Source organism: Aphelocoma coerulescens, chromosome 24 (genome assembly GCF_041296385.1).
Source record: "Aphelocoma coerulescens isolate FSJ_1873_10779 chromosome 24, UR_Acoe_1.0, whole genome shotgun sequence".
NCBI classification, from domain to species: Eukaryota; Metazoa; Chordata; class Aves; order Passeriformes; family Corvidae; genus Aphelocoma; species Aphelocoma coerulescens.
This window is the reverse complement of record NC_091037.1, coordinates 1,422,249-1,449,852: the sequence shown is the minus strand read 5'-3', so window position 1 is coordinate 1,449,852 and position 27,604 is coordinate 1,422,249. Positions and strand designations below refer to the sequence as shown.

Genomic DNA, 27,604 nt, shown 5'->3' with positions numbered 1-27,604 from the left:
TTCTTTCCTTAAAAGAAAGGAGTCCACTGCTGGGGCACCTCGTGTCAGTGTAACAGAAGTAACTCACATTTCCACCTGGGTCAGGCTCCCTCCAAGGTTTTCTTCAAGATTCTGCTGCAGAACTAAAAATCCCAAGTCAAGGTTACTGGCAGTGAGACAATTACCCTGCAACAGTGCTAATTATTATTTGTATTGCAGTAGCACTGAGGAAATCAGCACCACCTCGTTTTTGACACTGAGTTGCCTCCAGAGAGAGCTGAGGCATTAAAGACACAAATTCACAAGACCCAGACAAGTGTCTTTAAACCCTTTTACAGCCGAAGGTGTGTGTGCTGCTCCTGGTGCTCACATGGTGAGGGTTGAACTGCTCTGACCAGCCTTAGTTCCTCCAAACACCCTTTTCCAGGGATTTGACAGCAGATTTTATTTTATCCCTGAGGGGACTGCTCTGGTTTACCGCATTTCTGGTATTTCTGCTGAGGTATTTTCTCAGGCTCATGCTCTCATGTGCTAGTTCTGGTTGTTTGGGGGTTTTTTTCTGTTCTTTATCTTTCTAGAGTGTTTTCCACCTCTTCATCCAGCTACTTCTGGGCTTTTTTTCCCTCTGTTCATCTTTCTAGAGTGTTTTCCACCTCTCTCATGTACAATTCTGCACAGGAGCCTCGTGCATTTCTCTGTTCCCTTCAAGTTTCAGCCAGCCCCACTTCCCCACCTCCCTTTCCCCCAGACTGTGCCGATGCCTCAGACGAGGAATCCCATCCTCAGCACAGAGCAATCACTAACGGGGTGTTGTTTGCACCATCTTCCACCTGGAATTCTCTGAGGATTTGCCCACCCAGCTCTGGAGACGGGAGAGCAGAGCACACAATTCCCAGGCTGGAATTAATGCAGCTCCTGTGTGAACTGAACGCGGCGACACTGAGGATCCACCTCTTGGCAGCAGCTGACAGGGCTCCCCTCAGGTGAATCCCCACCTCCCCGGGCAGGGCAGGGCAGCAAGAGCTCCTCTGTGCCTCCTGCCAGCACCAGGCAGGAGGAGCAGCCGGGCTGTGCCTGCTGTGCCATGAGTGCGGAGCGGGGCCGGCAGCTGGGCAGCCTGACCGTGTTCAACAAGGAGGATTTCGAGGATGACTGGGTCCGAGTGGCCAGCGGAGGCTTTGGCCACGTGTACCAGGTGAAGCACAGGAGGTGGAGGACGGTCTATGCAGTGAAGTGCTCCCCGTACCTGCTGCAGGACTCCAGCACGGACAGGTAACCCTGCTCTGCTCTGCTCTGCTCCGCACTGGCCAGCCCAGCTGGATGGGACTTGGGGTTAAAACTCAGGGAAAGGGAAAGTCGAGGGTTTGGCACCCAAAGGGAGTGGGAAAAGGGTGTGGAGTGCTGCCTTTCCCTGTCTCGTGTGTGGATGTGCAAAGGGACACAAGGAACAAGGGCTGACATCTGGGGCTGAGGGCAGCATCTCAAACATGCATAAAAGCAGCCTGGTGACTTACTTGCAGCTTTCACTGCCCATTGGGGCTGATGTGTATCAATCACACTGAATTAATCACCCAAATCACCAGTTTAAAGATGAGGGGCAGAGGATTTACAGCTGGTTTTACTGCCCTGCTCCTGTAGCCTCCAGACATCTCTTTCCTCTCCATGGAGCGCCTGTTCCTCTCGACTTCTTGCTCTGTCTCTCACCTGCAGAGACCCTTCTGGTGCCCACCTTGGGTCTGGAGATGGAGCAGGGCCAGGTAATCACAACCACTGCTGATAACACATCCAATACAGCCAGAGCTGATGGAGAAATGACTGTGTTGATGAAGTTATTTAATTTAAAATTTTGCTCCATTCAACTTGGAAGGATCCTGCCTGGGTAAAAATCTCACACTTGTGTGATTTCTTGTTACTGACAACTGAGTTCAGGCTGAGCAGTGACTGTCCTCAGCTTGCTCTGCAGATATTACATTTGCATTTTGTTCTTGTTTGGGGGAGGAAAAAAAGAGTCATATTAATCAGTTTTACTTCTGTGTCTTATCAATTGTAGTAAAATACCTGAGATTCCTCAGCCCATGGGGAGGTCTCACTGTGAGGAGCCTGCCAGAGGAAGTCTGGCAGAAGATCTTTTTTTTTTTGCTTGGCTGAACCCTTTTAGATCAATTAATGGCCTGGCCTAATTGTTGGCAGCTCAGCTCCGTTCCCAGGGTGTGCTTTTTAAAGGCACTCCTGGCACTTTGCTGCTTGGCTGCTTCCGGAGCGCTCCAGGCACCCCAAACTCGTTCAGCAGGTCGGGAAGGGTGAAACTTCGGAGAACCAGGTCTGCCAGAGCTGGCAGCCAGGAGCAGACGTGCCTGGGTTCCCCCTGGGAGCAGAGTCACAGTGCCCAGGGACAGAGGGCTGCGGGCACAGGTGGAGCTGCAGGAATGGCCAAGGTGTGACACGGGGCTGTGCCTGCTCCTGGCATCCTGCTGCCAGGGAAACACCGGGAATTTCATGGATTCACAGAGTGGTTTGGGTTGGGAGGGATCTTAAAGCTCATCCAGTGCCACACCCTGCCATGGGCAGGGACGCCTTGCACTGTCCCAGGCTGCTCCAGCCTGGCCTTGGGCACTGCCAGGGATGGAGCAGCCTCTGGGAATTCCACCCCAGCCCCTCACCACAGTCACAGGGAAGGATTCTTCCCCAGTGTCCCACATGCTCCTGCCCTCTGGCAGTTTAAAGCCATTTCACCACCGTGTGACAAGCACAGGCTCTCTGTGGTCACTGGAGGCCTGCTAAGGACCAAAATAAGTGCAAGTTTTTCATCTCTTTCCTTGTGGTGGCTGATTTTGCCCAAATAAACCTCAGCTCATTTTGAGAAGTCACAAGACCTTCTATGTCAGATTTCAGTCTGCAGAGGATCACTCTGTGGCACCATTATCATCAACTCAAGGGGAAATTGGGATGAACGATTTTGGGGTAGGCAGTGCTCAGAAAGGTTGGGTATCACTGAGTTACTACAGAGTTACTGAGCCTGTGAATCAACTGATAAAATTTCTTGCTTCCACTGTATTTTTTGGTTTTTGTTTTCATTTTTCCAGGACCAGCATGAACTGTCTAATGGAGGAGGCAAGCAAGATGGAGAAAATCAAATTCCAGCACATCGTCACCATCTACGGGGTGTGCAACAGCCCTCTGGGGATAGTGATGGAATATATGGCCAGGGGGTCCTTGGAGAGAATCCTTCCCACTCACAGAATGTCCTGGCAGCTGAAATTCCGGGTGATCCATGAGATGGGCTTGGCCATGAATTTCCTGCACAGCATGAGCCCTCCTCTGCTGCACTTGGATCTGAAGCCAGGGAACGTCCTCCTGGATGGGAATATGCACGTCAAGGTATGGCCTTAGTGCTGGGTTCGTTATTTCTCAAATAAGGGAGAGGTTCTTTTTGCCAAATGAGTATCCCAGTAAATCAGGTTCTTCAGGAACATTCCGTGAAAGATTGACCTGTGGGGCTTTTAAGAAGTAGCTGGTGTACAAATTACATGGTGTTCTCAGGATCATACAGGGAATCTGGGCCAGCACTGGGAATTTAAGGCTCCAACTGGACTCAGTGGCTGCAAATTGTCAGGGTTTTGTCAGGTTCCAGCTGCTGGGCACCTTCTCCTGTCCCTGACCCCAAAGGATGGGAGGATGTCCGGGTGACAGGAGGAGGGATGAGTGTGAGCACACATTTTGGGGCACTTTCCCTGTTTCTGCTTGCAGATCTCGGACTTTGGGCTGTCCAAGTGGATGGAGCAATCCAGCAGGATGCAGTACATCGAGAGCTCAGCTCTGAGGGGCACTCTGAGCTACATCCCCCCCGAAATGTTCCTGCAGAACAGCAAACCCCCGGGGATCAAGTACGATGTGTACAGGTGAGGGCTGCCACAGGGCACCCAGGGGTGTCCCCAGGCTCTTACACACAGCCAGGGGAGCTGCAACACTGCCGGGTGCCCTCACACTCTGTTTTGTTGCTGTGAGTTCTTATAAAAATGACTGAGATCAGAGCCCAGAACAGCCAGTGCTGCTCTTTCATCACAGTCGCTGCTGAGATTCATTCTGGGTTTAAAACAACTCCAGTACTGGCTTATCAGCCTCAGTGTTCAGCTTCATTTTGGTCAGGAATGGGCAGAGAAATTTCAACTTGGCTTTTTTCCTTTTGGGCAAAGAGCTTTGCAGAACATTCACAGGAGCCCCGTGTCTATGTCTGGAAAGCCCTCAGCTCCCTGGCCTCTACGGCACAGAGTGACCCAAGGCAAGAGGGAAAGGGAGATTTGCACGGCCACAGGAACTTGCAGCTCCCAGGGCTCTAAACCCCAACGTGAATAAAGTGGAAAAAAGGCACTGAGAGCCTGACTTTGACAGGAAAGGCTCCGAGTCCCTCATTCACTGCACAGACCCTTTGGAGTGTGATGACCCCACTCTTAAGAGAGACGTATGAGGCAGAATCATAAGGCCTGATTTTTTTGGCCTGGGGGTTGAAATCCTTCCCTCCTGAAGAACTTCCTTGCCGGTTTTCCCATTTCTCTAGAAGGCAGAAGCAGTAAGTGCATTTAATGCCCAAGTGCTCACGGTCTCTGCTCTCCTGCAGCTTCGGGATCGTCATCTGGGAGGTTCTTATGCAGAAGAAACCTTACACAGGTAAACACGAACCCTGCACCCGTGGAATGCTTATTCCAGCTGTTTTCCCAGGGAGAACACCCAGAGTGTGCTGGTTTCTTCCAGGGGCCAACATGATGGCCATCATAGTGAAGGTGGCAGCGGGCAAGAGGCCGGGGCTGGAGCTCGTCAGGGACGACTGGCCCGGGGAGTGCCACCAGATGGTCGACCTGATGAAGAGGTGCTGGGACCAAGACCCCAAGCAGAGGCCAAGCTTTGCAGGTGGGACTGGGATGTGGATCAGCCAAGGGTCAGCCCCATGGCTTGACAAGCAGGGGATAAGTTTATGTGTAGTTCTCCCGGCGACATCTCCAAGGTTTAACCGCTTGGTGCCCTTTTGCTGTCACACATCCCCTTCATCCCTTTTCCCTTCCTTGTCACGTGGGTCCTGCCTGGCTCTGCACCCCGGGGCAGCCTGCACAGCTGAACTGCTCTGCCCTGGCAGATATCCCTGTGGAGACAGACGTGCTGCTGGCACTGATCCAGAGCCTGGTGCTGGACCCGGAGAACGAGCGCCTTGTCAGGAAGATGTCCCACAAACCGGCCATCTCCAGGAGCCAGCAGGTGAGCAGAACCCCCAGCACCACTCAGGAAGTTCCACTGAGTCTTCTCCTTGTTCTTACCAGATCCTGAGGCTGTTTCCCCTCTCAGAGGTGCACCTCAGCACCTTTGCAGGATGTGTCTGCACAGGTTGTGCCTCTGTAATTCATTTATGGGGATAAGACTCTTGCAAATTAATTAACAAATGCACTGAATAGTCAGAGAGGAAAACCCTTTTCCAGACCTGCTCAGGTGAAGTGGGTTTATCATGGTGGCCTCAGAGACTGAAAGAAACACAAGCAAACACAGAATCACAGGGGTTCTGCTCATGGCACAGAACTGAGGATGTTCCAGTCTGAACAACTCTCACAGAAATTTAAAAAATAGTTTCAAATCCCCGTGTTTCTCTGGTTAAGAAAAAAAATCAGGCTTCTGGCTAGTCACAATGTAATCCCAGCCACTGGAGTAACTGTGCCCAGAAAACAGGGAGAAATAGGAGCTGGGAATTATTGGTATTTAGGGGGTTTTGCCAAGCTGTGCAAGCAACCAGAGGCCTGAAGAGGTGGGGGCTTGGGGGTCCCTAAACAACAAAGGAAATAATTTTGGGATGCTGCTGTGCAGTCAGGAAGCAGAATATGTGTGCATTTGGGAGCAAATGAGCATGAGGAGGAAAAGCTCATGGATATCCAGACATCATCTTCAGGCTCCTCCATTCCTGTTGTGTCATGATTTGCTCAGCTGAGTTTTGGGTGCAAAAATCGGATTGGATAAAAAACTCTCAAATGATGACAGAAAACTGCAGAGCAGCAGCAAAGAACTTTATGCAAACACTACAGGATGCAAATAAACACTTTGTCTTATCCTTTTTCTTTCCCCCTTTCTGAAAACAAGAGTGACAAAGAGGAGTTCACCTTCCCCCGAGACACCAGGAGTGGGGGTAAGTAGGGGACTGACTTGATAATTGAAAATTAAAGCAGGGGAAGCTACAAAAATTGTCTGGTTTTTTGTAGAAGGATGTGGCTCATAAAGCTCTCCACATGGGTGACATTTTGAGTTAAGGAAAATGAACTATACAGGAAATAGATACTGCGAGGGAGAGACCAAATATCCCACTGCATGTCTGGCCCTATTTTATATTCCTTGTCTCTCAAATGACTTTATTTCATGTCATTCTATGAAGAGTCACATGCTCTCCCTCCCTTCTTGGGAGTTTTTCACTCTGTTTCACTCTTTTTTCTCCCATTTTGTGTCCCTGCCTTTAGGAAAGGATAACCAGGAGGTTCCTGTCCCACCTCCGTGCAGGGAGGCTGGGAGCCCCACGGAGATGGTGCCCGAGGAGCTCTGCAGGGTGCACGAGAACGGCCTGACCCTGCTGCACCTCATGGTGATGCAGGGCAACGTGGGCAAGGTGCGGTTCCTGCTGAGCTGCAGGGCCAGCGTGAACAGCCCGGCGGGCTGCGGCTGCACCCCGCTGCTCATGGCCGTGCAGAGGCGGCTCCCGGAGATCTGCTCCGTCCTCATCGAGCACGGGGCCGACGTCAACGCGCCCGACGAGGACGGCTGGACCCCGCTGCACTTCGCCGCCCAGCAGGGCGACGACAGGACCGTGCGGCTGCTGCTGGACCACCAGGCCCGCGTCAACGCCCAGGAGCACGACGGCTGGACCCCGCTGCACCTGGCGGCCCAGAACAACTTCGAGAACGTGGCGCGGGTGCTGCTGTCCCGCCAGGCCGACTCCAACACGCAGGAGGTGGACGGCAAGACCGCCCTGCACGTGGCCGCCTGCTTCGGGCACGTCGGCCTGGTCAAGCTGCTGGCCAGCCAGGGAGCCGACCTGGAGAGGAAGCAGAAGAACCTCAGGACCCCGCTGCACGTGGCTGTGGAGAGGGGCAAGTTCAGGGTGGTGCATTATCTGCTGAAGAACGGGATCTCTGTCAACAGCCTGGACCAGAACCACTACAGCGCCCTGCACCTGGCCGTGGTGAGGGGCAAGTACCTGATCTGCGAGAAACTCATCAAATACGGGGCCAACGTGGAGCTGAGGACGGACAAAGGCTGGACCCCCCTGCACCTGGCCTCCTTCAAGGGGCACATCGAGATCATCCGGCTGCTGAAGGGCAGCCGCGCCCGGCTGGACGCCAAGGGCAGCATGGACTGGACCCCCCTGCACCTGGCCACGCGCTACGGGGACGAGCCGGTGGTCAGCGAGCTGCTGCGCTGCGGGGCCGACCCCAACACGGCCGAGAGGTCCCACTGGGCCCCCCTGCACTTCGCAGTGCTCAGGGGCTCCTTCCTCAGCGTCATCAACCTCCTGGAGTGCCAGGCCGACGTCAACGCCAGGAACAAGGTGGGCTGGACACCGCTGCACCTCGCCGTCCTCAAGGGCAACATGGCCATCATCAAGACGCTGCTCAAGGCAGGGGCTCTGCTGGACGTGGAGGACATCACCGGGTGCACGGCCCTGCAGCTGGCGGTGAGGCACCAGCGGGAGAACATCATCACCCTGCTCCAGGGCAAGGAGAACAAACCCGGGAACAGGACTCTGAACGATGCCAAGATTCCAAGACCCAGACTTATCCCAGGAAGGACAGATTTGTAAATTCATCGGCTCTGGAGTTTACAGCTTGAGCTTTCCCACATCAGGTGTGATGCCTTAAAGCGCCTTGTCCTGTCACCTGCTGATTACAGGAAAATATTTCCCCCTTTTAAATGGAGGGTTTTAAGGATGAACACTTAAGAGAGTAAAAGAAAATGAAGTTATTTGGTGACAAGTTCTTTTCCAAGCTCGTAGAACATTTTGGCTTGGTGATACTTTAGGCAGTGCTTTCCTATTGAATCCTTCCTGTGCAGGGATTTATGCACTCCCTGTTCACACAGGCAGTGCTGAAGCTGTGCACAGCACATGCCCACATCTTCCACAGGTTTATTGCTTTTATTCCATGTTTTCCTACAGAGAAATTTGGTGTAAAGTGGTCCTGGCACAGGTGGGAATTGAATCGTGAGATTCTCACCTGCTGCTGGCACAGCAATGTGTCAGATTTCCTGACATCTCCTTTCTGTAACAAGAATCAAATAAAACAAGGAAGGAAGGAAAAATCACTGGTAGAGAGTATTGAAATGGATGCAGCACAGGGAAAAGAAATTCCAGAATAATCCCACACAAGATCTGGCTGTTTGCAGGCCGAGGTTTGAGTCGTGTCTCTCATGGGATATAATTCCTGGTATCCTTCAGGAAGATGTTCCAGAGCTTGATCCCTCCTGTGAAAAACATCTTCTTGGTGGATTTGATTCCTTTGTGACAGTGAGCAGCGCTTGTGTGCAGCTCTGGCAATCCTGTTGTGGCTCCTGAGCATTCCCAAACGTGCCTGGTGGGATGAGGGCCTGAGCTGGGAAGAGGCTGAAATAGAAACAAACAACCCCAGCTCTGCAGGGGAGCTGTTACTGCCTGATAACATGAGATTAAACGGGTTAAAAAGAGGGGTTAAACAGCTCAACCTCTACCAATTTAATTTTCATTTTATATTAACTTAAAGAATTGATGTGTATTTGATTCAAACCCAGTTTTTCACGATGCTTTGACACCAAAGCTTTTAGATATCATTTAAAATAAATTGTAATAAAATGATTCATTTTTAACATTTGCTGTTGGTGAAGTGAGGAGCTGGGCAGGTTATGAAGTGAAATGTTGGTGACATTTTGGGTTGCAGGGAGTGTAAAAAATGGACCTTTTTCTGCAACCACCCAAAAAAAAAAAAGCTTGGTGTATACAGAAATTCCTCAAGAATGGAAACAAGGAGACAGCAGGAAAATACTGATTTATGATGCAGGTTTTCAAAGGGCTGGAGAAGGAAAGGGAATGTTCAGGGTGGGATTAGAGGCTGCTGTAACTGCAGTGAAGGATCTGTGTAGCTTGTGCCCATCAAATAACACGGAGTGAATTCCCATCCTCTGTGCCAGCATCTCCTCAGTTTCCTTCCTTCCTTTCCCCAGCTGTGTGGGGCATTAAAAGCCTGGCATTTCCCTGATTTACCTACTCCCTAATTTTGCCCAAGGAGGAAAAGCCTGGCTGGAAGGAATTCTTGGGATGCTCAGACCTTCCTGTGCAGCTCCTTCCCTCAGCTTCAGCTGTATTGATTCAGCAAATGTCTCCCCTGCTCGGTGTCACTTGAAATATTTACCCAGAAAAAAAGCAATCCAATTGCCACATAATTCAGCAGCTCCTTTCTGTCCCCGCTGCAGCAGAAAAACAAAACTCAGCTCGTATGTCATGAAATGTTCTCTACAAGAGCTTAATTAAATTTATAATGAAAATAACAGGGGATTAAGAAGACACGAGGGAAATACATTGCTCTTGCAAAGCATTCCAGAGGTGATAGAAGCAATTTGCAGAGAAAATTACCTGTTTGCTGCTCAGTTTCTATAGAAATTAAATGAGTCTTTACAAACTCTGGAAAAGTGCATTCCAGCCTCCGCTTTGTGACTGTGCAACTTGCAGCTTATTTCTAAAATTATTCGTAGATCTCCATCCCCCCCCCCTTTTTTTCTTTCCCCTTTTTCAACTCCATTTCAGTCTTTTGTCCCTGCTGATAAATCTGCTGCTGATTATCTCATGTTCTTACCCAAGGGCTGCCAAAGTTCACAGCCAAGGCAGCTCCTGGCAGGGCATGGGAGCAGCAGCAGGCCAGGAACCTCCTGAACAGCTTGTTTGGATTCAAAGAGATCAAAATCGTTGACCTTTATGCCTCAAAAATTGTGTTTTTAAGGTGCACAGAGCTGCTTGGGTGAGCAGGGTGGTGTTGCTGATTTTGCCAGGGAATTCTGTGGAATGACTCTGGAGTGCTGCCCTGAACTTCTCTGTGCTGTAGCAGTTCCAGACAGCGTGAACCACGAGGATATTTTCAAATCCATTTCCCTCCAAAACCCTCAGAGAATCCCAGGATGGTTTGGGTTGGTCCCTTGGTTAAGATGGAAAATTGGAGGGGGAAATTTAAGGTCCCTTAAAGCTGATCTCATTCCACCCCCTGATCCCTGCTGGAGTCACCCCGTGCTCTGTAAATCCTGGGCTGTCATCTGGGCTGCCCGCCTTCCCTTTCCATCATTTCTATCCAAGACATCCATGGGGAAATGGATGTGACTTTTAAGACACAGGGTGTGACTTTTAAGACCCGGTGTTCTCCACGAACAGCACACAGAGAAACTCGGAACAAATAAATCACCAGAACCAGGGGATGGTTTCACAAGGGGTGAAAGCTGGGGCTGGATTGATTTCCTAAGTGCTCTCAGTGCGGGATCTGACTATAATATAAATTTTCTGATGTAAAATTTGTTTGAAGGGGAGATGCTTGTTGTGATCAAAACGTGGACATCTCAGTGAGAAGTGCAGCTCTTCTGTGGGGGAATGTTCACAGGAAAATGTTTGGTAATGAAGTCAGTTAAATCCACGTTTTGCATTGCTCCTGCTTCCCAGTGACTGTGATTTGTTTGTTTGGCAGTGCTGCAATTATGCAGATACGGGATTAAATTAAAATTAAAATAATGCTGCGTTTTAGAGGAAAGGAGATCTGAATAAATACAGCTTGTGGGGAAAAAGAAACCCTTATTTTTAGCAGAAATGCTTGTTTTTTTCCATAGCCCCTTAGGTGTGGAAAATCAAGATGTTTCTGACAGCAATGATGTGAATGTAGGAGGGAGTGATTTTAATGTAAGAAGGAATAGTGAATTCTGTGTTTCTTTTCCTTGCAAGGAGGTGGTTGTAGGCTCTGTGCTGTGTCAGACGTCAGTGTGAGACGTGCCTGGCTCCTGCTCAGCCTTTCCACAGCCTGGCAGAATTGCCCTGCTCCCTTCCCAGGCTCTCCAGCCCTTCCCTGCGCTACTCCCCAGCTCCGGGGAGGGGTTTTGTCCCCTTGCTTTGAAATAAAACCACGCTGTCACTTCAGAAAGCAGCTCCCCACCCAGTTCTATCAGTGCACGCAGGTGTGAGCTCCACTTCCATTAGAATAATGGGGAAAAGGGGCCTGACTGGGAATCAAGGAGCACTTGCTGTTTCCTCCTAGCAGGCATCTCATCCCCAGCAAGTTCAACATCTTTTGATCAGCTGCTGCTTTCCTCTCTTCTGGCTCAGAGCACAGCAGGAAACCCTTCTCTTGTGCAATTTGCTACTGGCCTCGTTCTCTTATTTGGGAAAAAACCCCCCCAAACCCAAGCCCAAAAGTGATTGTTTTTAAAGCCTGAGGTTCTCGGAGGTGAGAGGTGGAGTTCAGCTCTGTGGGGGCAGTTTGGGGAGGAGATACCACAGGTCAGGCTCTCATTTTGGCACTTCAGTGCTCCTCACACCCTCTGTGGCCTTGGGAAAAATCTTTTGTACCCAAACAAAGCCCAGGAAAATATTTATATCCCTCCTGTAAGAACAACAGGGCACCTCAGAGGTTGAGAGCCATGAATCTGCTGCTCAGCCTGGGTTTGGGAGGACATGGAATCACGGAATCTGTGAGCCTGAAGAGCTCTTTTTGTGGCAAGGAGCGGTGCTACCAGCAGCAGCGTGCTGGGAGGAACAGAAAACCATCCCTGGAACACACTGCTCTGAATTTCCCTTAAAAAAAATACCAGAGATCACTTCCAAATCATCCAGGAGAAAACCCAGAGAATGTGACTGAGCCCCCCGTCCTGGAGGGAATTTCTTCTGAATAAAAATAAATAAATAACCCCCACCAGCCTCGCTGGTTAGAAAATATCCCATTAAAGACTCCAAGTCCATCTGGAGCAATTCCAGAGAGGAGCATTAGGCAGGGTCAGCATTCAGGGGGTGCAGTAATTAGCTGCAATAAGGGCTAAAATGAGCCTTTGTTTGCTGCTGTGCTGCAGGGCCATTACTTTAGAAATAAAAGAGAAACATTGTGGACGCTGAAAAAATTCAGCTTTGACAGAATTGAGGTTTGGGGCATTTCTGGCCCCGTTCCATGGCACTTTCACTGCTCTTCAGCACCAGCCTGTTCCTCAGCAAGGCAGAGCAGCGTTCTTACCACCAGCAAGATTTTATTGCTGTTCTTTGGGCAAACTCTTAATATCTGCTCCAAGCAGGAAAAAATCCTTATGAGGAGTTCAGGGAATTAATTTTCTCGCCTTGGAAAAGACTCCAATCTGCCAAAAGGTTTTGCTGAGGCTGCCCTGCCTTTATTTTGTTTAAGTCCTTGTTTTGTTGCCCCCAGCAGGATTTCTCCCGGGAGAGCTGAGGGCTGTTTGCTGCCCAATGTGTTGCTCCTTTTGGCTGAGCACGGTCGTGCTCTGCTCCAGGGAATGCTGGAAAATGCCACAGGACATGAGCCCACTCAGACATTAAAAAGTGACAGGGAAAAATCAACAACCACCATGAGAGAAAGAGACAAAAACAGAGAAAAAGCGGAATTCATCTGAAATCTGGTGAGCTTGGAAAGTGCTGCTTTTGAGGTCATTTTGGGAGTCTGGGAGCAGCTCCTGGGGCTTGCTGCTGCATCTCCTTGGCCCCACGGAATCATTAATGTTGGGAAAGGCCTCCAAGATCATATTTTCCAACCTTTTTCAGAGCCCATCTAGGACAGCAGGGTGCCCAACCCTGGAATTCACTTGGAAAATCTGGGCCATGCCTTGGCCTCACTGTGTTTGTAGTCTGAGGGGGAAATTTCAAACGGTGCCTCAAACATCAGCATGGATTTGAGAATTTTGGGTACTTAGGCAGCTGGAGGATGAGCCTTGCTGCAAAAACAGCTTTCCTGCCAAGGAGTTAAACCCGCCAGCGAGCTTGGGCAGCCCCATGCAGCTCCTCCTCCCTGAACACACTTCTGCCTTCCCCTGCAGCACAAGGATGTGCTGGGATGAACCCCCTGGGACGTCACCCACAGGGTGACAGCTTTCCCCCAAGGCTTGGGGGTTTAAATGCCTGTTCCCAGCTCTGTCAGGCTGGCTGGGTGGAGAAGAGCATCTCAGTCTACTCATGGAAAACTTCCTTTTGTTTTTTTTTTTTAATTAAGAAGGAGGTAGAATTTACTGTGATTTTCCCTGGTATCTCTGAATCACTTTCCAGTCCCTACTATTTCACCGTCTGTAATCTTCCCCAGTGATTCTGGCCTCAACTTTGAAGTGATTTAGGGCTTGTTTATCACAAAGGCAATCAGACGTGTTCCTTCCCAGACAACCTGGAACTGCCAAGGAGCTGAATATTCCCTTTGATAGGGGGGCTCAGACACAAAGGCAGAGCTAAACAGGTTACCAGGCACTACCTGAGCCCCAGCAAATCACTGCCCTCCCAGCAAGCTCCAGGTAGGCATTTTGATGTAAACATGATGAAGGAATGTGACCCGGAGCATCTGCCACCAGCTGGGAACATGCACAAACTCAATGACTGCAGCGCAGTAAAATGCCAGCCACAATAATTCAATCATAAATCTGCTTCCCCGAGGTTAATTTGGCGTGACTTTGGCACCCAGGCTGCAGCCTGCAGAGGCTGAGCCCCTGCTCCTGCACTGGCAGTCAGAGCAGAGCGGTGCCAGGTGGGTGTTCAGTGACACAGAGGCACCAACATTTCCAACATTTCCCCGGTGTCTCTGCTCTCAGCCAGCCCCCTCAGTGGGGTCGGCTTCTGGGACCCATTCCCACTTCTGTTCTGGGTCAAACCCTCACATTCTTCATCATTATCCCAGCGATTCCCTGGCAGGGAACACAGCCCACGGCCCAGAGGGAGGCAGAGGCAGGAGTTTAGCTCTTTAATATCACGGAATCATCACCATTTCGTGTCATGGGCTCGTCTCACGCCGTGGGTTTGATCCAGGGTGGGTTTACCCCACTCCCCAGAGCTCGTCATGCCACGTTCCTGCCACCCCCAGAGCTGGCCCTGCTGTGAGCACAGTCACTGCTGTGCCAAGTCCCTCTGCAGGACCCACAGCAGCCACTTTGCCATCTTGCTGGGGGATTTTTTTCCTAGCAAACTCGAAGAATTCTGCCAGATCAAAGTCACTTTTGTTTCTGACTGGAGCTGTCCCAGGGGGAGGGAGGTGTTCAGAGAGAGAGATGTACATATTTGTTTAGACTGGCACTGACTGCCCATTTCTTCACACAGACGAGCTCCCAGCTCATAACCTGTCTTGTTCAATCAGATTTGCAGCTCCTGGGTTTCCCTCTGAAGCTTTGTACATTTTCCAGCTGGTGATTTGACAGAGCTCTCTGAACTCACGCTCAGGAGCTGCTCAGAGATTCTCTGTGTTGCTGTTAGCACTTGGGGACGAGATTACATTTCTGGCTGATGTCAGTTTGGGCTTTTCTTGCTTTTTTCACATGGCCTGAATGAAAAATCAGCTTTGTGGCTGCACTATTAAATAAATATTGACAATGGTTGTTATGAAACATTTGATGCGGTGACAAAGGCTGAGGTTGTGACCTGATTTTCTCCCAGGTGATGTTTGCAGCCCTTTACATCTGCCCTGCACACAGTTCAGAAGGGTTTATGGAGCAGCTGGATACAGATGGGAAGCAGAAACAGCCACGAGGACACTTGGACTCTGCTGATTTATTTTTCTCCCAGTGTGCAGCATTAAAAGCCCCCAAGATCAGCCATGGGAAAAAGGATCTGGGTAGTGCCTGGCTCCTCTGTCCTGCTGTCCTGAGGCCACAGGCACAGCTTTATGTGTCCCTGGGCCCTGCTTATTTGAACAGCAGTGTGGCAGGCTGTGGGCAGGCACTGGTCACCCTAAATATCCCTGTGATATTCCCCATCCCAAGGCTCCCAGACTCCGGGTAAAAAGGTGATGCAGCTTCTGTCTCCGGGATGAGCTGGGCTGTGGCATTGCCCCAAAGGGGCTCAGGGCAGCCCTTCCAGCAGGGAGGTCTCTGGAAGGGGGTGTGGGGTAATGGAGGGGAGGGGATGAAGGCTCGTGGGGTGGGAAAGCAGCCTGTTCGTGCAGAGTCAGGAGTCCAGAGGCACCTCTGGCCACCAAATCCCGGACAGGCAGGAGACACAGCCCCTGCCCTGCTGATGAGGCTGTCCCCTCTCAGCCAGGAGGTCTGGGAGGCTGATTCTCCCCGTCTGTTCTGTGCAGGGACAGCAGCTGAACACCCAATCCCCCTGCAGAGCCCATTTCCATCAGCTCCCTGTGCTTTTGTGGCTGCTTTGCTGAGGTGCAACACCTTGAGCCCCTGTTACGTGTCACCAACTCCCCTGGCGGGCGGGGGCTTGGGTAAAACCAGGAAAAATGGCTTTTGACAAGAGCAGGAACAAAGCTGCGCTGTTGCCTTCCTTCCCTGAGCCTGGCACGGATGCTGCAGCTGGGCTGGGGGTGCTGTGCCCCTGGCAGGCTCAGCAGGGCCCAGGCTGCCATTGATTGCGTGCCAGGGAGGGTTGCAGCAGGGAGGCAGAGCTGAACGGGCTAAATGTGCTCACTTGCTCTCATTAGCCCACTTCTTTTTCCCGGGCCCAGCATGGCAGCTTGGTGAGGCACAATGTTTTCCTCTCATTTGAAAGGGTTTTGCTTTGCTTAAGTCTCTTTAAAGGCATTTCTAGGTCTGTTAATTATTCATTGCGCCTTAATTATGTTTAGTCCACCATGATCACTCTTTCTTTGGTGAAGAAAGTTGTTATTTGTGAGTCAAAAGCTCTTTATGAAGCAGACAGGCTGGTACCGTCAGGAAGACTTGGGGGAGCAGTTGGAGTCATTAAAAGAAGCTTTGATTAAAGACAGGGAGTTAATTTAACAAGAGTAACTGGTTTTATCTTTTTATTTTTTTCCTGGGTGTGCAGAACAAAGCACACCCATGGATGTGTCAGGCCTGACCTGGAGCAGTAGAACTCACTCAGATGCCCCAGGAGATGGGCAGATCCTTCTTTTTATCTCTTTTGGGTGCTGTGAATGGGTTTTGTCCACAGGCTCAGAAATAAAATTTGGCTGTAAGGGTGAACCTCAGAGCAGCTGCCTTTGATCCTGCCAGGCTCAGGCCAGACAGGCTGAAAACAACCTGGTGTGTCCTGTTTGATCTGAAAATATCATTTATTCTGATGTGTTTGGGAGGGGAGGGGGGGCTTTGGAGCTCCTAAGTTTCCCTCAGTCATGGTGGCACTGATTTGAATCATCCAAGAAGGAGAATTCAGCCTCATTTGAACTCAGCAGCTCTGGAGATTCTGGTCTCTGCATAAACTAAGGGCTTCAGAGCAGGGATTATTCTGTGTTGGCTCAAAAGTGAGCAGACCTTTGTATCTGAAATGCCAATAAACTGAAATTTTAGTTTGTTAGTTCCTGGAGATGGACAGACAGTTTTCTTTCCTAGCAGTGGGAAGGGTTTTCTTTTTATTATTATTTTTTCTTCTTCTTTTATATAAAGAAAATAATCTTCATTTAAAAAGTGCTGATGAAGCCTGGCTGAGGGCCCACCTGCAGAAACACCAAACACCTGAGCGTGTAGCTTGAGGAAACAGTGCAGCATAAATAGAAATACTCCTAAATAAAATAATGAAGTTCTCCAGCATGACTTCAGCCAGGCACCTCTGCCTTCCACCCCTTCCTCCTGCAACCCTCCCCAGCCCACTTCTGTCTGGGAGAGGAGAGAAAATTCAGACCATTTCCTTTCTGTCTGTGCCTTTCTGCACCTCTCCCTTCCCGTTTCTGATTCTTGTGGCTTCAGGCAAGACAAACAGCAGAATTCTCAAGGACAGACTGAGATAAGGGGGGAAAAGGGAGAACAGTCTGAGAAGCAAGTCAGAAAAAAGCCAGATCTCATGTGAAGGCAGATTTTCCTGTGTGTGTTTGAGCTCTGCAGCAGAGCCGTGGCTCCCTGGGGCCTGAGCCCTCAGAGCCAAGCACCAGCACTGGTGTAAAACAGAACAAAACAACCAGATCGACATCAGGGTGGCTTGTGCAAGTCTCTATTTAATTACAGTGCTGCATGAAGACATGGGTTGGTGCCACATGTACCTGTGATGGGCATTTTATACATTCCTGACTCCCTGCGGAGTCGTGTTTGCACTGGGGATTTTCACCACAAGAGGTAGTGGCTTTATTTTTCCTGTTTTCCTTTTTTTATTATTATTATTATTTCAGCAGGATTGGATAAGCTGGTTAGACCTACTGGAGTGAATTTACTCTTCAGCCAGGAAGATAAACAGTTCTGTGGAGTGGGAGCAAGCAGGCAAGCAGCAAATACAGTGCAGGCAGAATTCACTGGCTTTTAATTCAAACCTGTTTGGGGGTGCAGAGAGCCCCACCCAGGGCTGCAGCAAGCTGGGAATCACAGGGAGGAAAAGCAGAAACAGGAAGACTCAATAAGCAGAACTAAAGCTTCAATTATAAATAATGAATCACAAAAGAGGGGCTAGAGCAAGGCTCTGAAGTTCTTGAGGAACAAAGAAATGAAATCTTCTCGTTAAGGTGTTTTTAGAAAACAGCTCTGAACCCTTCCCACCACCAGCACGTCCTGCCAGCAGAAGTCTTTGGGGAAGCAGAGGGTTTTTTTTTTTTTCCAGAGTGGAAGGAACAGTGAGGTCTGGATTTGCCAGGCTCAGACCTGTGGGCGAGAGGCCTCCGAGTCCTCCGGGGGTGCAGCTGACTCGTGATGGGTTCTGAGGAGCTCCTACAAACCGGTTCCATCCCAGCCACTGGTTCTCACTGTGTCAGCACAGACTGTCCTTGCTCTTGGCCTTGCTTTATTCCTTGGAAAGCCAGAGGTGAGGATGAGTTTTGGTGCTGTCTCCAAGAGGGTTCTGCAGGCTCAGTTCAGGGTGCAAAGTGCTTTATTTGTTTTCTGGAAGTGCAGGAGTTTTATGGGGAAGGAAAACCTGCTGCAGAGGTGGCCAGAGCTAGCATTGCCACCTTCCCAAGGGCACTGGGGATATTCACATTCCCACACTTTAGCCCGGAGTGTTAGGAAGGAGCAGCTTAAAATGTCCTGGGGATGAACGATGGGCTGCAGGTAATTCCTCACAGCCAACACTGAAGCTCTGGGAAATGATACCTGGGGATTTTTGGTCCAAGCTGGCAGCACATGGAGGACATGGCCCCTTTTCCAGCAGCTTTTTTTCCTCCATGACATTTTGGAAGTTTTTCAGGTAGTGGTTCAGGTGGGTTGAGCTGTAAGGTTCTGCTTCTAAATTCAGAAGAAAAAATTTGGGAGCAAGGTACACAGCATTGGAGATGAGGATTCTCCTTGGGTTAACACTGGACACAAAGTGAAATTACAGCCCAAAGTTAAGATATTATTCACATTCCACTTATCCTGAGGGCTCACACCAGGCTTTAGTACAGGCCAAACATCACCTGTGGCAACTTCCAAATGCCTTAAAGCTTTTTTGTCTATATATGGAATATTTGCTGTTTTGGTTCAGCTCCCACCTGTTAATTCCCTAAGTCAAATGGATCTTTCTGCTTGTCAATAAGTTGGAAAATGGACCAGTAGCTTGTTGCTGTCTTTCTGCCCAAAGCCCTCCTGACTTTGCATCATTCTGTAAATATTGGGGTACGAGTCCGAGTTGATTCCCATCTCTGAGTGAATTCGTTTGGTTAAAGCTGGGGGGAAAAGGAACAGCTCATGTGTGCCTGAGATCTCTCAAGCTGCTGTTCCCAATTTGGATGTTTTTAGCTATGAAGAGCCAGGTTCAAATGTTACACAAGGCTGTGGGCTGACTATCAGATCCCCCGGATACCAGCCCATTCTAGGAATTCCAGGTTTAGAACAGAAACCTGTGGATTAAGGTGGGACTGCTGCTTCAATTTTAGAAAACAGCTGAGATTAGTGTTAGAGCTGCTTGGCATAATCTCTTCCTGTATCAGAGCTGGAACACATCCTACCAGCACAGGACAGTGCTGTTAGCAATACAGGAAATCCAGGGAATTGGAGGAAACCCTGGCAGATCTTCACCTCATCTGAAGCAGAAACTGAGTGGATATTCCACAAACTGCATAGAGAAAAAAGGGATTCTATTGCTCTCCCAATTGTGTTTTCACTCCTTTAGAAAACAGCAGGAAACTGCACCCTGGGAGCCTGCCCCTGCTTATGGCTATTGCAACCCTCTGCTGCTCCACATCCTGCAGGAATTTCCAGCCAGACCTATTTCCACATTGTTTTATTCACCTTGCTGGGTTTTATTTACAGAGATATTGCAAAATATCGTGTGAACTGAGTACAAGTGGCAAGCACAGCGTGGGTTTGGCAGTGCCAGATTCAGCATGGTGAAATGAGGCTCTTATGGGGTTTCAATTCTTAGAATCCATGGAAAAATAGATAGCAGAGAGTAAAGGATGCTGGAAACATCCAGACCTTTCCAGAGTCCAGCTTGGACTCAGGAGCTGGCCCAGGTAGGGGCTTTCTTGGGTTTTTATTCTGGCTTTTTCCAAAATGCACAGTTTTATCTCCTTGACTGTTGATTTAAATTAGGCACAATGTTATTCTGCACTCTCTGTGGAGAGACAGAGGCAAAGCAGACCCGAGGTGCTCCTTAGGGTCCCTGACTTAGGTGAGAAGAACCAGCCCTGACCTGGCTGGCGTGCTCAGGGTGCCCCTGGGGCTGCGGGGACCTCCCTAGCACAGTGTCCTCGTGTCTGTACATTCACCACGCTGCCACCCCTCCCCGGAGCGTCACCCCTGGGCAGAGCCTGGAGATGAGATGCTGGTGGGCAGAAATCGCTGATGAGAGATGAGGGGGTCCTGTTGGATGTACACCATGCAAGACAAGGTTCTGCTCCTTGAGGTTCTCTCTCCATCTCATTTTTTTTTTTGGCTTGGGCTCCAAAATCCATCCTATTCCTATTTACACCGACGCAGTGGTTTGGCGTGAGATTGATGCCCCCTTCTCCCTTCCACCCATGGCTTGTAGGCCCACGCTGCTGCAGGGCTTGGGTCTGTGGGTGGCAGAACCTTCTCGACCTGCTTGGGGACCTCTGAAAGTTTTTGGGTTGGTTTTTGTTTAATTTCTGAAGGCTTCAGCAGTTAAACACCGGGTGAGCCAGCTCGAGGTGAAGGCAAAGCTATTGCACAGAGCTTCCACAGGCCCTGTCTGGCCCCTGCTGCCAAGAGGGAAGGGTGGCCTTGTCTTTGGTGAGAGTTGTGCCGATGACCCAGCGCTACCTCCTCGCGGCCCCGTGGCCACTCTGTGTCCAGTGCACTCCAGGCCGGGTGGCCACGGGCGAGAACCGAGCAAGAACGCCTCGATTTTTGCACTTCCACTTCCAACACAGTGTGAGGGTGGCTCTGAAAAGCGCCCTTGGGACTGGTCCAGAGGTCACCCAGCGGGGTGAGAGACCCTCCCACCTCGCTCCATCCCCACAAGGTGCTTGGGCACTGAGTGGTGCCCAACTCAAGAGCTCCAGCCCCCTCCCAGGCTGCCCCGCTGTGCGTGAATGGCGTCGCTTCCTCTTCCCCCTCCGTTCCTAAAAAAATGCGGATGCTGTTTGTGACTTTTAGCAGTGGAGGATCTTCATGAAAGCCTTGCGGAACTCGATGTTGAAGGTGGTGTAGATAATCGGGTTGACAGCGCTGTTGACGTAGCCGAGCCACGTGAAGGCGCTGTACATGGCCGGCGGGATGTTGCAGTCGCAGTGCATGTTCAGGATGTGAGTGATGAAGAAGGGGAGCCAGCAGATGATGAAAACACCTGGGGGGGAAAAGGAGAGAGGAGGATTTTGATTGCTGAAAGCTGGGCAGATTCTCGGGCTGTGAGAACAGTAAGGTTCCCTTTGGCAGGACAGGAATGCATTTCCCAGAGGAATACGCTTTGTGTGTGCGTGCTCAGTGCCCCGGTCTGTGTTCTGCACAGGTACTAAAGAGCTCCTCTGCTCTGTAATGAGCCCAGACACAGCAGAAACTCTGCCCTTCAGAGGTGCCAGCATTGCTGAGCTCTGCTGCCTTGTGTTCCAGAAAGCCCATGAGCTTTCCCCCCGTTTTGGGAGCCCAGATCCCCCCGAGAGGGGCGGCTTTGGGCACCTTTAGTGCAGCACTGCCAGCAGTGCGTGGCTGGAGAGGAGGGACCCCTCCCATGGGCAGCCCCTTGCCTGCCTGTTCTCTAATGGATCGGGTGAAGTGAATTCTGAGGGGGGCTGGAAAACCAGCCTGCACTGGACACGGGCACTGGGATTTCTGCAGGGACCCCAGGGCAGCCAGGGCACGCTCTCACCAAGCACGATGGCCAGCATCTGGGTGGCTTTCTTCTCCTTCTGCTGGGACAGTTTCCTCCTGATCACGGCCTTGAGCAAGTTCCTCGTCTTGCCGTTGGGCAGGGAGTGGATCTCGAAGACCTTGGCTGTGTGGTGGGATTCTTTGGCATGGCCATTCTTCTCCACCTTCCCAGGGCTGTTCAGGGGTGCCTGCAGGGTAGAGTTGTTGCCCCGATTAGAAGCAACTGGCACAATCAACTGGTGGTTACTTGGTGCTGTGGGTTTGAGGGCCGTTTTCTCAGGGGGACTGGTACTGGACACCATCTCCATTTCCATCTCTTCTATGTGACTCTCTGCCTCCTGGACAAGAATCAAATGTCCACAACATAATGACAGGTAAATACACAGAGAGGAGCAACGAACATTCCTTACAGAGTGAAGCTGGATGATGTTGGAGAGCAGTCAATCCCTCTTCTCCCTCCCTGCATGGCGCCTGGAGAAAGGGCTCTGGTGTGTTTATGGATATTTTGGGCAGATGGGATTGACAGAACTGCACTGGAAGATTCTCCTTTTTGGCACAAAGAGGCTCAGAAGTGGGGGAGACGCTGTCTCCACTCTCCACAGATTTTATTCAGGTTTTCGGAATGCAAATGAATAAAAACGGAATCAACTAACAAAACCCAACAAAGCCAATGCAGTCCAAGACTTAAATTACAGAGAGGAGAAGGAAATCAAAGGCACAAAAATGTTCAAATGCCATGGCTTTTAGAGCTGATCTTTAGGTGAGCTTAATCTGGCTTTTTGAGCTCTGTGAGTTTAAACCCCCTGCTTCACTCCAAGGAATGGGAAGGCTATTTAAATTTTGAGATTGAATGGTAACCTTTGCTCTTAAGTTTATTTTTCTCCCACCCTACATAAATGAACCTTGTGTCCTGAGGGAGAAGGGGAAGGCTGAAGGCTCTGGAAAGCTCCCACTTCTCTTTAACACTCACCACTTTGCGCTTATTAACTTGGAAGCTCCCATTGGACTTCACAATAACTGTGCAGAGCTTGACGTCTTCTGGATGAGTGCATTTGTCCTAAGGGGCAAGCACCAGCTCAGAGGTTACACAGGCAGAGAGGGATTGGGAAGGGAAGCTGGTAAGGGAGGCACGTGGGAATACAAAGGAATGAATCAGGAATTCATCAGTGTGGCTGAGGGGCTGAGCAGGATGGAAAACTGCTGTGAGAAGGAGCAGTGATGGAGGCTGCTACCCCCTGTGCTCTTCACCAGAAGAAGGAGGCCACGAAGCTCTGCTGGTGTTTGCGTGTCCCTGTCTCGCTGCCTCCTTTCCAGCAGCCCTGAGGCAGCAGAGTTTGGAGCTGGAGTCTCTGGGACTGCACATCCCCCCGGCTGTGCTGCGTGTGCTGCCAGAGCAGTGTTTTGACAAGTGGTTTCACACCCAGCCCGCCCAGCTGGGCTCCCTCACACACAGCTCCTGCTGGCAGAAGCTGCTTCCCTGCAGAACTGTCCTTCCCAGGGAGGAGCCTGGCACCCCAGCTGTGCCAAGCATTGCCACCGAGCTTTGGGGAGACCTTAGAAAGCTGGAGAGGGGCTTGGAGTGGTAGGGCATGGGGGGAATGGCCTTAAGCTGAAAGAGGGTGGGTTTAGACTGGATATTAGGGAGAAATTCCTTCCTGCGAGAGTGGTGAGGCCCTGGCACAGGCTGCCCAGGGAAGCTGTGGCTGCCCCTGGATCCCTGGAAGTGTCCAAGACCAGGTTGGACAGGGCTTGGAGCAACCTGGGATAGAGGAAGGTGTCCCTGCCCGTGGTCTTTAAGGTTCCTTCTGACCCAAACCGTTCCTTGATTCTGTGATTCTGCAGGCCTGACTCAGACAATGGTGCAGCCTCTGTTCTTGGGTACCCAGCCCAAGGAAATGCTCTGGGTTCATGCAGAAGCTCCTGGTGCAGATCTGCTGCTGGAACACCCCCTGAGATCCAGAAAGGCCTGAGGAGCACCAGCCAGCGAGCTGAGAACCCAGAGCGTGCAACTGGGACCCCAAACTGGCCACAGCATCCACCTTTGCGAGCCGGCGCTCCGCCTAGTCCAGGCAGGGTCGTTTGGGGCAGGAGGAGGAGGGAGGGGGAGGATGGAGAGCGCTGGGTACCTTCAGGGGGGCCTGTGTGTCCGAGTCCAGCACGTGGCTGCTGCGCTTGGTGCTGACGCGCTTCCTGCGCCGCCGCAGCACGATGTAGATCTGCACATAGACCAGCAGGGTGACGATGAAGGGCACGTAGAAGGACACGATGGAGGAGTACACCACGAAGGCAGGGTTGGCAATGATGCACTCCTTCTCATCTGGAAGAGAAAACCTTTCAGGACTGTTGTCCCCGCGGAGGGGACCACCACGCCAGCTCCCCTCAGGCTGTAGGGAGGCACATCACCCCAAAAGCCCCTGGCTACTGCTTCCCTTGCAGCTAAAGGCTGCTGATCCCATGCTGTACCCAGGCCAGTCTTCCCAGGAAGCTGCTGGCTGAACTGCCTGTCCTTTTCCCTCCTCCCTCAGGGAAGGTTTTGTCCCATGGACTTCCTTTTCATGCGTTTTAAAAGGAGAAGGATTTTGAGTTTGTAGTGGACAAATGCTAAGGTAACACAGATTGGTGTTGTGTGAACTTCTGCATCACTTCAGTTCTGATGAGTCTGAAACCTGCTCTGGAACAGCAAGAGATGAAACAGACCCAGAATGAGCCTGTAAATAGTAAGGGATGACAGTGGGAGAGAACACTTCACGTACACCTCAAACCTGATCCCACATTTATTCCTGGCCACCTGGGGACCCAGGGAGATGCCAGGAGCCAGCTGCAGGTGGCACGGCCCTCACCTGTGTTGTTGAGGCCGAAGAGGAGCGGGCAGGAGATGGCAAAGGAGAGCACCCAGACCACGGCGATCATGACGGTGACCCTGCGCTTGGAGCTGTAGCGGGTGTTGTAGAGCATGGGCATGGCCACGGCCGTGTACCTGCAGGGGACACACACCTCCTGCTGTCACCCTGCCAGGGCTGGCATTGCACCCAGCTCCTGGCCCAGCACGGGAGTGTGAGGCGAGGCAGGTTCCACACGTCCCAGGGTGGCTGCAGCCACACCAGGAGGTGTGAGGCTGGCTCAGCTCAGCATGGAGTTTTTCTTCCACTGCTTCCCACTAAGGCCTGCTGCACCATCCCAGAATACAAACAGAAGGACCAAGCTCATGGGAACATAGAGACGACTCCACCCGCATTCCCAGGACCAGTGTTTCCTCACCTCCTGACAAAATCCCTGCTCGGAGCTCATCGAGATCCTTTAAGTTGCTCTTCAAAAAACTCCCACCGTTTTCAAGCCTCCGAGCCCCAGGTGAAATGAGACCACACAGAGGTGGCTGGGACTTGCTGCCCTGGGCTTGGCACAGCCTGGTGGCACAGAGCCCTCACCTGTCGATGCTGATGGCACAGAGGTTGAGGATGCTGGCAGTGCACATCATGACGTCCAGGGTGACAAAGATATCACAGTGGATGCGACTGAAGCGCCACTCCCCGACCACCTGCGAAGAGAGAACGGGGCCGGTGAGCAGCTCCCTGGGGCTGGGCTGCTGAGAGGGCACAAAAGGAGAGTTTGGCACCAAGATGGAGAGGCTGGTGGGTGGTTGGGGTTGTGCTGGTTCAAAGGCAGAGCTCTGCCCCTTCCAAACCATTCCCCCCAGGGCCGGTGTGATCCCATCCTGCCTAATTCCACCCTGCTGCTCTCTGCGGATTTGGGCAGCCCAAACAGCAAACCTGGGCTCACATTCCAGTGACATCAGGCAGCACAAGGCTCCTCCAACGCAGAAGGGAAGATGAAGGAGCTTAAACAGCTCTCTGAAGTATTTCAAAGCAGAATGAGGCAGGAAATACATTCATTTCAGTTCCCAAACACCTCTAATTGTACTTACAGCTTTTTCCTAGACAAATTTTCCAATTACACCCAGCAAAGGTCAGCAGCAGATGAGCAGGAACTTCCCATCATTTCTTAGTTTACAAAATCCGGGTAGGCATTCCTCACCTTTATCTTTTATTTTTTTTTCTGGTGAACAAGATGAGTTTAATTCGGAGTGAAAAGCCTTTAACGCCCCACACGATGTGCTAAAGACAAAGAACTAATGATAACACTTCCAGGCACCAGTAGCCTTTTCTCTCTTCACTTCTCTTGCTGTTGAAGCTGAACTTTGCCAATTAAGTTTAATGGCAATTATTCGGACTGCTGTGTTTGACATGTGATGAAAAAAAAGTATATTTCCCTCTAACAAAAATAGAGCCCTACTGCATTTGAAAATAGAATGAATAAGATATCTATTCTTCAGTTATTTCTGCTCTGATATACATAACCATAGGCAGCATAAAGAAGGAAGAATGACTGCATTGAAGCCTGAGTGACAGATGAATACTAGGTGATTAAAAAAGCACTTAAGACACAGTTACATCAGGAACTTTGAGGAGAATTTGCCCAAAGGCAAAGGTTTCCAGCCAGATCTAAACCTCTGCAAAACCTGAGGGCATGCTTTGGGAGAAGCTGGGAACTGCCGTTCTTTCTCTTGGTGTTCCCATTTATGTAGGAGAAACCTCCAAAATTTGGAGGTAAAAGATCTGTTTGCACCAAGGCTGGGGGGGTTTTAAGTGTTTCATTTCGATTTTAGTTTTTGCCTAAGCTTGTGACACAAAACCTGGAGAAAATTGTCCAGCTGGTAGATCAAGGCAGCTGTGGTGCCTGACCGCCTGGACACGTGAATCCAGAAAGGGGAGAGAATTTTGCCTCATTTGTGGTTTATTCTTCTGCCTTAAAACTAAAAGGGTCTGAGAGATTCTTCTGGCCGGACGTGAGGGAGCAGGAGCTTCTCCCAATGGGTTGTGGTAAAAAAGGAACAGAGCAGAAGGACATAAAAAGCCCCTGCCCTCCCACCAGCCTGCGGCCGTGTCAATGAGCTTCAGCAGGGGCACGAGGCTTTAGGTTCTCTGGGTGCCATGAAAACAATCATTAACTCGAGTGATAATTAGCATTGTGCTCTCTCGGCAGCCCTGTCACGTCAGTGGGTTTGTTTTGCTTTGCATCAGGGGCTCATTGATTATGGCTCCTTCCCCTCCTCTCCTCTCCGTGTTATCATTCCCTCTCCGAAATGAGTGCCTGGAAATTAACTGTAAACTCGGGGCAGTTCTGTGCTGAAGGCAGAGGTGTGAAAAGTTATTTTCTCTCCTATATTGTGACATAAAAGCTGTGGATTCCCATCCTGCTTCCACAATTGCCTTCCTGCAGCCCTTCACAAACAGGGCCTTGATTGCTATTTTTTTTTTTTTTTTTTTTTTGATTGCTGGGTTCAGTGATCCTTGTGGGTCCCTTCAAATCGCACAAATGTGATGTGGTTTCAGTGTGATACCCACGGTGTGGTTTTGAACACAAAATTGGGGTCCTTTCCCTCTTGACCCCGTATTTCTGGTGCAATTGGGCTGTCATTTAGTCCTCTGAGCAGCAGTGGGGTTTCAAGCCACCTGCTCTCACATCCATCTGGAAAAAAATGGCAATTTTGGGAATGAAAATGCTCCAATTTCAGGAAGGGAAAAATGCAATTTCAGGAATGAAAAACCCTGCACTTCAGGGAATGAAAAAACCTGTATTTAGGGAATGAAAAACACTTCTGGAGAAATTCAGGAGGCCTTGCAGGAGCTGATTTCCAGGCTGCTAAACCCTCCCCATCCTTAACCCAGGAATTCCAAGCCCTTACCTCCAGGTAGACCACCCAGGGCATGACCAGCGTGGCCACCAGCAGGTCTGCCACGGCCAGGCTGACGATCAGGTAGTTGGTGGTGGTCTGCAGGGCTCTCTCCCTGGACACTGCCATGCACACCAGGACGTTGCCAAAGACGATGACGAAGATGAGGAGGGTGAGCAGCACGGCGTAGTAGTTGTAGTGCGGCTTCTGCGCCGCGTCCGACGCGTTCAGGGCCCGGCTCCAGTTCCTGTCCCCGTCGTACCACGAGAGGTTGAGGGGATCCATGGGGGTCCAAGTGCCAGGTGCCAGCTCCACCCTGGCGCAGAGGTGTTGGAGAGGCCGTTGGAGGTCAGCATGGAAAATAAAAATGGAACAATCAGGCTTGTGCTGCCTCGATGGTGGGATCCCCTGGAGCCTGTTCTCCCTGCCCTGGGTGAAATGTTTGGCTGGAAATGGGATGCAGAACTGATCCAGGCAGGGATTCCAGAAGCTGGTTTTTATTTCCAGCTCACCCCCAGATTTCTGTGTCAGTTATTCTGTGTTAAAGTT

At 50.7% G+C, this 27,604-nt stretch overlaps 2 protein-coding genes across 5 annotated transcripts; one reads left to right on the top strand and one right to left on the bottom strand.

Annotated features, from left to right (window-relative positions):
• The first annotated feature begins 1,063 nt into the window (after nucleotides 1–1,063).
• ANKK1 (ankyrin repeat and kinase domain containing 1) lies at nucleotides 1,064–9,628 on the top strand. The gene is made up of 8 exons (XM_068994759.1): nucleotides 1,064–1,251; nucleotides 3,063–3,357; nucleotides 3,727–3,878; nucleotides 4,595–4,644; nucleotides 4,729–4,884; nucleotides 5,108–5,226; nucleotides 6,094–6,139; nucleotides 6,465–9,628. The coding sequence occupies exons 1-8, from the start codon at nucleotides 1,064–1,066 to the stop codon at nucleotides 7,799–7,801; spliced, it is 2,343 nt and encodes a 780-aa protein (XP_068850860.1). The 3' UTR covers nucleotides 7,802–9,628.
• A 9,506-nt stretch (nucleotides 9,629–19,134) lies between these two features.
• On the bottom strand, nucleotides 19,135–27,373 carry DRD2 (dopamine receptor D2). 4 transcript variants are annotated; one of them, XM_068994691.1, is made up of 7 exons: nucleotides 27,068–27,373; nucleotides 24,750–24,859; nucleotides 24,165–24,301; nucleotides 23,451–23,641; nucleotides 22,295–22,381; nucleotides 21,323–21,662; nucleotides 19,135–20,803 (listed from the first exon to the last, which is right to left on the bottom strand). In XM_068994691.1, exons 1-7 carry the CDS (start codon nucleotides 27,338–27,340, stop codon nucleotides 20,610–20,612), a joined length of 1,332 nt encoding a protein of 443 aa, XP_068850792.1. In that variant the 5' UTR covers nucleotides 27,341–27,373; the 3' UTR covers nucleotides 19,135–20,609. The 4 variants fall into 4 exon arrangements, with proteins under 4 accessions (XP_068850792.1, XP_068850791.1, XP_068850788.1 ...); XM_068994690.1 differs by having other exon boundaries at nucleotides 21,323–21,512; nucleotides 27,068–27,349; XM_068994687.1 differs by having other exon boundaries at nucleotides 21,323–21,676; nucleotides 22,297–22,381; nucleotides 27,068–27,349.
• Between the last annotated feature and the right edge of the window lie 231 nt (nucleotides 27,374–27,604).